At 38.2% G+C, this 12150-nt stretch overlaps 1 protein-coding gene across 1 annotated transcript in view; it reads right to left on the bottom strand.

Annotated features, from left to right (window-relative positions):
- LOC106473355 (myoferlin-like) overlaps positions 1-12150 on the bottom strand; it is a 51334-nt gene that overhangs the window by 12077 nt on the left and 27107 nt on the right. The window contains exon 2 of the mRNA XM_013934036.2: positions 8066-8209. Within this exon, the coding sequence (XP_013789490.1) occupies positions 8066-8209 (144 nt within the window). The remainder of the gene's footprint in view (positions 1-8065; positions 8210-12150) is intronic.

Genomic DNA, 12150 nt, shown 5'->3' with positions numbered 1-12150 from the left:
TTTCTCATTCTTCTTGTTTTTTTTCTCGTTTATTTTCTCGTTCTTCTTGTTTCTTTTGCTATTCTTGTATTGCTGCCATCAAGTTTGCTAAGCTATAGTTTGATTTGGCACTTCTGTTTTCCATCTTTTTTTTTCAGTCCCACTCTCTGACACCAATTTGTTACATCTCTAGTCGTTTGTTAATTTTCTGTAAAAACTCTTTCCGAAGAAACTTTAGCGATACAGGTCCTTTCTTAAATAAAACTAGTTTATTTTTCCCTTGATACAACTTTGCAATACACTTAATTTCCACAGTCACTTTAAACACACGCTATAATTCACAATGTTTCACGCATTTATTTACAGTCACTACCGCATTTGACTCAATTGTCCATCTCTATCTCTGCCTGTCTGCAATTCAATTCCATTTAATTTGTCTCACATTATCCGGCGCACAAGAATAGAGGGTGCCTAGCACATACTGTATTATTCGTGATGTTTCCTGATCCTTCTAGAATATCATGACGTGTTACCAGAGTCACGTGATTACAGCTGTCGTAGCAGTATAATGCCATAATAATTATAATAAGAATTGACGTTTATGATCTGTGTAAGTAGTCTAATACAAAATAACTATTCTTATAAGCCTGCTATAGCTGGATTTACTGTAGAAGTGTAAAGGAGATCACATTAATTTCTACACCTGTAGATATTCCTGCTAATATTCAGAGGTGGTATGCATTTTGGTTATGGGTTTCATATTTGTATTTTTAGAATGGATGGTAAACAAAGTCAGCAGCTGAAATATTATCACAGAAAAAAGGCAGCAGAAGGAAAACCTTTTTACAAATTGTTTGCTTTCTTCCTTTTTGTTCTAGGTAAAATATAATCTGGTAAAAGAGAACACATGTGGAAACACTATTCATCTTCATCAAGGTGGAAGTTATAATTTTCCTATACTGAAAATGTAATTCAGATAGGTACTTTCCTCTTCTCACAAGATTAGCTATTCTCCTCCAGTGCTGCTCTCTATATAGAAACATTTTCCTTTACACATGTCACAAGCCTTCTGTTCCTCCTACATGTCTCTCATGCAAATCATCATGCATCACTTCTCCACCAATAGAAGCATGACATACTCATGTGACTCCCTCTATACCCATTTACCAAACTATTATTTCAAAGTTTGGCAGATGATGTAAGCATTGGAGGAAAGTGGGAAGTATGATTGGAAGGAAGTACCTATCGGAAATACATTTTCAGTATAGGAAAATTATAACTTCCGATATGGTTCTTCCCTCCTCTCACAAGATTAGCTAGAATTCCACATTGATTATGTGGAGGGACTGGTGCGAAGAAATAACACAAGTACTCCTCAAAAGTGTCCAAAGGATACCCCTGTAAATGAAAGAGTCAGATTCGAAGATCTGATGAGGAGAACTGCACCACTTCTGGTATAATATTTGCCCATCTGTGAAGTGTGTAGTAGATAAAGGTGGAAAAAGAGAGGAGCACATTCAAGTGGGAGAGAACTGAGGCAGGATATTGATCCTAACTCTGAAATATATATGTAACTTAATCTCACAAAGTATGAAAGTGGGTAAATCAATGGAAGTGCCCCTAGGTGTAGAGTTGCTAGGTCATGATGGACCATTCTTGGTAAGTCAACTATATCCAAAATCCATGCCGCTGGGAACCGACATCCATGCAGGGGTAGGATGAGGATCATACTGTCTTCACCTTCAGTTCAAGAGACCAGAGGGAATCTAGAACCACTCTGACTCCAGAACATGACACATGTGGTAGCTTTGAGATATCAATCCAGCGACCCGACATCCAGTATCGAAAGGATATCTATTGAATATAAATCAACTCCCCCAATAGCAAAACTGACTAGAATCATCCAAAAAGCAATAACATCCTCAGAATAAGATAAACAAGAGATAGCAAAAAGGACAGAAGTGGAACATTTCCCCTTACCTCTGCTGTGACCCACAACAAAGGAGTATAATCGAGGGAGAAATTTAGACAACCATAAACATGTGTGAGGACTTATGTTGATTAGTCCAATACCTAGCCATGGGGTACCAACATCCATGCTGGGATAGGAGGAGGGCTCCCAATAAAAGGGGTGAACTACAATTTGATGTTTTAATCCTTAATGATTGTATAATGCATAGTAAAGGATATCATGTCATCTGCTCCTGCAGAACACCACCACTCTACTCTGCACTGAATGGTTATAGCCATCTTTTTTGTGTATGTAAAACCCATTCAGGAGAGTGCCTCCACAGTTGACCACCCCAGTGGCTTGGAACTGGAAAGTGATAAGAACTCCTATTCTCAATTAGAAGAAGAAGAAGGGGGAGAACGTGGTGGAGAGTCCAGAGAAATGTTATCACCTGAGACAGTGTCCATGAAACCCTATTTTTAAAAGCAGACCATAATGATTTATTCAATACAAAGCATGGCACAGATGGGCAGCTATCCCATTCTGCTTTACCCATGCAGTCCATGGGTGGTATGGTCATTAATGGACAAGCTTATGAAGCAATTTCATCTCAAGGTTCTTCACCTTCAAGCAATCTTGTGGAACATCCATCTCAACAGTAAGCATTGTGAAGCCATGGAAGTTAAAGCATGAGTCAACATGGCTATACAGTGTACATTTCTGAAGAATTTCTGAAGCTTGAAGAATGTCCATAAGTGGAGAGCGAAAACCCGAAGAAAAAGAAACTGTGATATGTTGTAAATAATAGGAGATGAATGTATTAGGTGTTGTCCATATTACCGATTGTAGGATTTCCTCCAACTGGCCAATGAAGACGAGATGAGAGAGAAAAGGTGAGGTGTCAAATCTGATGAGAAGACACCCTGAACAAATTCCAGTGGAAAGAAGACAAGGAGGAATAAGTCAATTGAATCAAATGTCGAATTCAATTGGTGAGGGTAGAAGGGGACAGATCGTGAACAGAGAAAGACTGCCAAGAAATAAAGAGTCTGGAACGAGTACCATGGAAGGAAGCCATGAGGGCAGTATAGCAATAAAGGGTATGGACTGGACATGAAGTCTATGCAGATTGGGGTGAGAGTAGAGATGAGAAACAGAAGGAAGGGAAATAGGCAAAAAGGAATTGTTACCTTCTCTAGCCATCTGGATAAAGAAGAAGATAGGTGTGATGATAAAGCATATGTGAAATGTCAATGCCAAATAAACCAGATCCCCAATGTCCACAGACTAAGAGAAGAAAATATGTTTTAAGGGAAAGATGAAACATGGAGCACGAGGAAATAGGTTCAAACAGAGGTAAACTGAGGGAATGGAGGACCACATCAATATCCCAGTTCAGAAACCTAGGCTGTCTGGGGGGACAACAAATCCAGAAGGAATGCATTAACATGGTAAGAACAGGGGTAGTAAAAATTCAACAGTATCGGAAAAAATGAAAGGTATGGGATAAGGCAACCCAATATCAAAGAGACTGAAGACCTTGGTCAAAAAGCCATATGAGAAACTCAATCACACAAGCCACAGTAGGTTGGTCAGTAGGGAATCCCAGAGTAGCAGACCATCTGTGTAACACCTTCCATTTGTGCTGAAACACCTTCATTGAAAAATGGCATATGGAATGAACCAAAAGGAAAGCTATTCAACTAGAGAAACCTGATCTCCTCGTCAAGGACTGGATAAAAGTCAGGCATGAAGATGAAGGATGTGAATGACAGGATGGAGAACTGGTGACTAAGGTTGATGAAGAAGGAGGGAGACAAGAGAAGGGGTACTGGAGAGAAAAATTGCAGTTGGTGTGATCATGGAAACCATAGATGAGCTGGCCAATAGAGAGTGATCAGAAGGACTCAACATGGAGTGATATGGATGAAACAAACCACCTGATGAAGTAATTGGATAGAAGGATAAACATAAAGGAATTTGTGGGGCCAATCCTGGCTGAAGGCATCAGCCGCCAGAGCCCCAGGATGAGATACATGAGACCAAAAGAGGGGAAATTTGTGATTGAGAGCTGTGGCAAATGCATCTACATGTGGAAAAGTGCACAGATTGCAGAGCCACAGAATATGAGGGGATCTAAAGACCACTCTGTCAGATAAGTTTTTGTCAGAGTGGAAAATCAACTATGAGATTGAAAGAACCCAGAATGTGACACACAATGAGATGAGTGCAATGTGTGTGTGGGCCCAATATAGGAAATCTAATGTATGAAAACAGAGAGATCGTGACTAGGTGCCCCTTGGTGATTGTTATGTGCTACCACCATAGAATTGTTGGAATGAATCATCACCAAACAATGTCTGGCAAGAGGAAGAAAGTAATTCAAAGTCCGATGGATTGTGAGAAGCTTGAGGACGTTGATGTACAAAGACTGCTCATCGACAGACCAACAACCCAAAGCCTTCTGGTAATTGACCCATGCACCCCAGCTCTGAAGGAATGCATCCATGAATAGAGGAGGAGGAAGTGGGATGTCTGCCAACATATGGGCCTTGTCCAACCACCAAACAAATCATCCAACAGGTATGAGGAAGGGTAATGGGAGCTGCCAAGGTATCCTCAGCAAGGTTCCATTTATCATGAAGAGTTCACTGAAGGGATCACATGTGTGCAGAACTGAGGAAGACCAGTAACACCATTGAAGACCACATCCCCAAAAGCAATAGAACCTCGTGAGCAGTAAGTGAGGGAGCTGAAAGGGCATGACAAATTAACAATTCCATGGAACGAAGGCATAGATGAGAAGTTTGGGCTTGACTGAGAGTAGTGTCAAAAATGATAACTATATGAACAAGATATGGGTAGAACAAAGGAAGGAATTCTCTAATTTGATTTACCAACCCGCCCGAGAAGCCATGTGAAGGAGCTGACGAATAATGCTGGCTGACTACAGTTGTCCATATAATGTTGGAATCACAGCCCCAGTGTATGAAGATGGTGAGCAAAAGCTCTGACCACCCAACAGAAAACATAAGGGGGAAAGAAAGCCCGATGGGTAAGACACTAAATTGGTACACCACATCGTGAGGATGAACCAAAGATATGGACAAGACTGTTATACGGATGTGTATAAAAGCATTGGCGACATCCATCTTGGTCACCCATAAGCCCAGAGAAAACGCCCACCAGAGGGTGAGAAATGACTCCATGGTAAAACAGGGCAGTTGAACAAATCAATTGAGGTGGGACAAATTGAAGACAGGCCTCCAGTCCCCAGTTTTCCTTATAGCCAACATATGGGCCTTGTCCAACCACCAAAGCAGATCATCCAACAGGTATGAGGAAGGGTAATGGAAGTTGCCAAGGTATCCTCAGCAAAGTTCCATTTACCATGAAGAGTCCAAGGGATCACATATGTGCAGAACCGAGGAGGACCAGTAACACTATTGGAGACCACATCCCCGTGGTGTTGTATGGAGAACAGGCTTGATGGCCTTTTGAGATAGTAGGTCTTGAACTGCCTCTGATAGACACTGACTGGTCATTGGACCCCAAGGCAAACGGAAGGAAACAAGCATAGGAGATGTGGGAGCTGGGGAAAGAAATAGGTTCACGAATCCTTCTGATAAAACTTGAAGAACCCAATGATCCTTGAAAAAATGACACCATAGATGAAGAAAATCGGCAAGTCGAGCACCCACCAGACCAGAACCCATCAGGTAGTCACCAATACTGTTGGTGACATGACGTGCATCATCAAAGAAAATGACGAGATGAGGCACCCTGAGAAGGAGAGACAGGTAAGGATGGGTTGGGAAGGATGGAAAACTGTAACAGGTGCCATATTGGACTACAACTGAGACAAATGAGCAACAAGGTTGAAAAGGATAGACTGTAGTTGTACTGATGCAACTCGTGACACCAAGGACTCGGGGATCGTGTCAAACATGTAATGCTGCAGAAATGGGGCCCATATGCAATTCCCGAAGATAAGATGCTGGTAAATAGATGTGAATTACGGTCACATCCAGACTGAGAAAGTCCCAACAACCATGTATGCAAAGCCATGGCTGAAGATGACAAATGAGCCAATGTGGAGGAAAGAAAGGAGAGGATGTCACCTGAAAACCCCTCAGAATTTTGGTGGAGAGCCTCAGAGAGGAGATGGATGGTAGAGAGATACCAAAAAAGAGTTGTGAGAGTAAGACAAAGGCAGAAAAAAATGGGCATTGGTCAGATATACAGGAGATTTGGAGACTGCACCCGAAACAGGTAAAATAGAACCTACCAATTGTTGGTCTAGAAAAGGACAGTCAGCATGATGATATGCAAGAGCAAACTGATTCAAAGCCCGTGGGAGGGCATGCTAGTCCCGTCACTTAATTGTGAAGCAAATTGGTAAACATGTACCATAATATCAGGGGAGGGGAAAAACCAAATAGGGATGTCATATAGTAAGAGAGGATGGGGTTCATAGGAAATAGGGGCAAGGGATAAAACATAACATACCTGAGAAATGAAATCCAAAATGACCATATTAGACCTAACTGAGTCCTCAGGAGGGGCATGGCAAGGCACAGCAAAATCAAGAGGTTGTAAATGATGATTCAAGTCCTCGTCAGCCTTAACAGGCTCAGCATGTCCAGGAGGAAGTGTGGCAAGGTCTGGAGATAGAGGTTGACCCATGCCATGTTCAATCTCTCTGTGAATAAATGCTGATAAATCACCCGCTGGGTTGCTCACACCTGAGCCTGTGATATATCGTTAGTCTATGGTGTAAGCCCCAAAGTGGTGATGCATGATGATTTGCATGAGAGACATCATTTGATTCCAATAGGGGGAGCAGAAGGCTTGTAGCATTCGTAAAGAAAAATTTTAGCATATAGAAGGCAGTACTGGTCGATAATAGCTACTCTTGTGAGTGGATCAAATACTGTATTGGAAGAATATGACAGGCTGTAGCCTGAGTGCTAGATTATTGGCACAAGGTTTTTTCAAGAACTGTATAAATCATACATAGATTTTTTTTCATAATTTTCCAGTTGAAAAATGTATACTTAAGAAAGCCTAGCCCATAAAGACAAAAGTAAAAATATTTAAATAACAAAATATAAATTGATAAATAGCAAATAATAACTTCATATAAGTGCATCAACTGTTACATTTATAGAAGATCAAAAATTTGATTATTCATTTTTTATACAATCTTATGTCTGCATTATCTCAAGATAAGTTCTTAGGGACTGAATCCATTCTCCTATTAGGTTCATATACTTCATCAGACAAGGATAACGAAGACACAAATTATGTGATGAAAAACAAGAACATTGTTTGTTTGTTTGAAGTTAAGCATAAAGCTACACAATGGTTATCTGTGATCTGTCCACCAAAGAGATAGAAACCAGGTTTATAGCATTGTAAATCCACAGACATACCGCTGTGCATCTGGAGGCCAAGAACATTGATCTTACACTTTCATTTGTATATTCTCATCAATTCCTGTAGAGGAAACATACAATTTGTTTTTTTCAAGAAGTTTTAACATTCTTTCCTTTGACCTACTACAGGGTTCTCCATGAAATAACAAATTCTTCATAACCAGTTATATTTGGAAAAACATCATGAAAGAAAAAATTAAGATGCTTTGAATTTATCACTCATTCAGTCACACAATAAAAAAATAAGTATTAGAACAAAGCATAGAGAAAAGCTAACTGCCCTGTTAGAAAAATAAAGTTGTCTTAGCTGAAGACAACTCTACTTTGCCAAACTTTATATTTGTATCCCCTAGTCCTACCGTTGTCATCATTAAATATAAAAAAGACAATGCATCAATACTATCAATTACAGCAAAGCTACTAAGGCTATCTACTGCCATTCATAATTCTGAACTACTGACCAAATCAGCACTCTCCCACCCATATACTATGAGATTCACTGTCATTCTTATAACATACTCACAGCTTGTAGTATGGAGAATGTCTTGTGATATCACATGGATTCAAACCCCAGCTTCAAAATGAAGAGCTATACCACGAGACCAATGTGCACCATATGTAAGTGAAATACACATTAAATTTTTAAATATAAAAAAAAATAAGTAAAGCAAAAATAAAGATATTTGGTAATAAATACCTGTAATGAACATCTGTTTTCTGCACATCGTCTAATCCACTTATCCAACTTTTCACATAAATATCACTCATTTGCTCACCCATAATATTTGTTTCTGTTAGTAAAACATCATAAGTGTTCCAGATCACAATCCTTAAGAAAAATCTAAAAAAAAAATACAAATTTAAACAAACCGGATATTTTTGATAAAATAATCAGATTATATATTTTCGTTTTGAATAAATTAACACAAATATATCAGACACAATGTCAAGTGATCGGATTTAATGGTTTTATTTCAATAAAAATATGTTATTATAGTGACAAGAATACATGTAGACTATTCTTTTATTTAGCAATACTTATAAATTACAATATCAATTACATTAAGTAAGCATAAGCTTTCTCTAGAGATTTTATATCTTGCAAAATAAAAACAAGCAAAGAAAATAGTAACACTATTAAATTGCAAACATAAATATAAGAAATTAAAATTGAAATCATTTTTAGATACACATCGCAATGGTATGAAGAAAATGCACAGTGAAAAAATTTTGCCAATGTTAACTTTGATGTCTTATATAGTGTGCCAACACATTTAAGTACAACTTGTACAGGTGTCACATAAAGGATTCAGTTACATCAAAGTGAATTCAACCCATTTCAGTTGATTTTAGTTTCAAGTTAAATTTGATATAAAATACACAGAAGACATTTTGCAAAATTAATTTCTTGATTTGATTGAATAGTTTGTGAAATTTCTAAACTCTTTATGTACACACATTCCGTTCACTAAAGGAATGAGGAGGGGCTAAGACACGTTTCTTAAGTTAACATTTTCCTAAATTGAAAATGTTATTTCCAAAACATACTTACCTCCACTGTTACTATTGCTATTTCTTGATCTCCAGGGTTTCCACTCTCTGCCCATCTAAGCATTGAAAACACTTGCTCCAGTTATTTATACTCCACACGAATGCCCTTGGCAAATTCTAATTTGCAAAATTCTCCACCAACTTCATTGTGCTCTCTATCTAGGTACTGTATATATGCACCTCATTCAGATAATGTAATCACTTTTTCAAGAGATAAACTGGCTTTTAGTGGAAAGTGAACCAATTGGGTTATTTTCGAGGGAATTTATAGAAGTTTTTATTAATCTAGAAAGTTTAAGAATAAAATTAAATTAGTAGTTGTATTTTTATAAGCAACTATGACACGTGGATGAACTAGAAAAACAGGGTTAAGCTACGTAAGAAGCATTGCCTAGAAACGAGATGAGTGTACTAGAAGTTGTAACAGGTTGACGAATGGTTTACCTCAACCCTATAGAACTAGGAAAGCTACAGAAAAGTTTGGGTTAGCAAGCGATATCGGTGCTTTGAGGTGATATCACTTAAGCACATGGGTGTAGCAGTACAAGTAAATAGGTGACCGGCTAACACAACCTAACTGTAACCAATTACTTGAGAGTTTTGATTATGGTTTTGGAACAGCCCGGGGATTCCCCTAAAGCAGCCAATATGATCACAGGACTACTTGCGGGTGATGCTGTGTCATATTTAGATGCTCGAGATAATATACAAAAATTTGCTTTATAAACCTATGTCAGAGGCTGACAATCAGAGTTCTTCTGGAATTCAGAAAAAGCCCTCTGAATTACCAAAGGTTATTTTGACAACATGAAGGTTTCCAATGTTATTCGATTTCCAAACACAACACCATTGTAAGTATACTTTACTGTTCTCTCTCACTCAGTTGATACCAATATTTTATAAAATGTTATGTTGAAATATATCTATGTGTATTAATGAAAGTGTATACTGAAGATATTATGTTGAAATATATCTATGTGTATTGATGGAAGTGTATACTGAAGATATTACAAGTATTTTAATCGAGTTAAAAGCCATTTTATGTTGTTTGTCATAAAGGAAGTTTTGTCTTTATTAACTGTTAGTTAGATGAATTAATGATTAATAAAAGTTATTGTAAGTGTTCACCATTAGCCTGAGACTCTAATTCTTTAGTCTAACTGTAAACTACCTCTAGTTAGCGATTTGTGGCTCCATTCGTCACGACAAATCCTCCGATAAATAAATTTGGCGTAACAAGTAGTTTTAATTGAAACTCCAACAACTAAGCTCAATAGGGCACTACTCCTTACAGCTGGCGCAGTCTCGAGGATTTTTGGAGTAGCAAACGACAGGATGATTAGAGTAAAGAAAGTCAGCAAAAGTACTATAAGTAGTGTAAGTTAGAAATAAGTAATTATGGCTACTGCTGGTGTAGATACGACTACAGAAGAGGGTGGTGCATGCCCTAGAGTCGATAGAAGGGCTGATGCTAACCACAAAGCCACAGCGAAGCAATCCACACAAATAGGGCCATGCGGTGCTACACACTTAAGTGCCATACCACTGTATCATGGTAGTGCAAATGAGGATGTCGAAAGCTTTATTGATGCCTTAGATGAAGCAGCTAGAATATCGGGTTGGATTGATGCCCAGAAAGCTGATATATCATGTCTAAGAACAGCAGGAGAAGCTAAAGGTTACATTAGGGCTTATGGTGAGCTGCGTGAAACAACAGACTATCAATATCTAGTGCGTAAGCTAATGGAAGAGTATAGGACACAAGAAACTACTAATGTAATCTTCAGAGAAATGCATAAACTATATCAACAATGTAGCAAATCCATCCAAGTTTTGGACATAAGCTGCAGGAGTTAGGTAATAGATTGTACAGGACTTATGCACATCCAAGCAAGGATATGCTGCAAGATACTCTAAAATCTGAGTATGAATGAGGGCTATACAATAATGTAGCTAGAGGATATGTAAATGAAGCAAATACTCCTCAAGCAACTTTACTAGATTTAATTGAAGTAGTTACTCGAGAAGAGCTACGAGAAAAGCAGATCTATAAGCTTAAGCATTCTGCTATAAATGCAGTTAACAAGTCTAGCAAGGCTAATCTGTCTAATACACAGAGTAAGCTTGATGGCTTCCAGTGCTTTAACTGTGGCAAAATTTGGCACAAAGCAAGAAACTGCTTTCAAAAGCAGAAAAGAAACGAGCAGATAGCATGTTATAATTGTGGCATTACAGGCCACATGGCACAAGATTGCCAACGCCCACAGAAGGCTGAAAATGGAATAGCCACAAAAGCTGGAGCTTACAGAGGAAAGCTTCCCAATAATAACAGTAGCCCTACCTTCATTACAGATTCAAAAAATGTAATCACAGATGGGATTACAGAGCAGTCGAGTATTCATAGTATTAATGAAGTATCACCAATAGTTAAAGTAGAAATAGAAGGTATAATATGTCGGTTATTGGTTGATACAGGTGCTCAATTGTTTCTACTAAGTTCAGAATTAGTAGACAGAAATCCAACATTATTAGATAATGCTTGGAAAGAAGTTTCTAGAAGTATTTTAACTTCTATAACAGGACATTCTGTTAAAACGTTAGGTAGATATAATATGCAAATTAAAGTACGAAACTTAGAGTTAAAACACTCATTTTACATCTGTAAGCAGATAGACTTAGATACAAATGATATTATAGGGCAAGATTTCTTAATAACTTACGACACTGAAATATCTCTTACCCAAAGTAAGCTACACATAGAAACAGAGGTCTTAAGTTTGAAGGACTTGAACCTTCGAACTTATGTGCAACAGTTGTGACACATACCTTCCCGCTGACTAATAGTCAGACACCTAATGCTAGCATTAGCGAGGCTAAGGATCAATCGTCAAAATACAAAAGCATTGACTTCTTAATAGAGTGTAGCAACACACGACAAAGTCGGAGGAGTAAGAATAAGAAGTGTCCTAAAGAAAGTTCTAAAAGAAAGCCAAAGGACTGCACAGAAGAACACTAAAGCTAGCAGATGTCATAAAGATAAGGTGAGTGATAGTAAGATAAGGCAGAATAAGTTAGTGAATAAGCCTTTAAAACTGGAAAATAATAATTCAAACCCTTAGATGACTCTACACTTAAGCCTAACATAAGCAACAGAGCATCCCAACAGGAGTGTTTGAAAGAACGAGTTCCTGTAAGGTTAGTTAAACTAACTGAAGTCCCTGTGAGAAGTCA

Source organism: Limulus polyphemus, unplaced genomic scaffold (assembly GCF_000517525.1).
Source record: "Limulus polyphemus unplaced genomic scaffold, Limulus_polyphemus-2.1.2 Scaffold6107, whole genome shotgun sequence".
NCBI classification, from domain to species: Eukaryota; Metazoa; Arthropoda; class Merostomata; order Xiphosura; family Limulidae; genus Limulus; species Limulus polyphemus.
The sequence above is the reverse complement of the archived record's forward strand: the minus strand, read 5'-3'. Positions and strand labels throughout refer to the sequence as shown.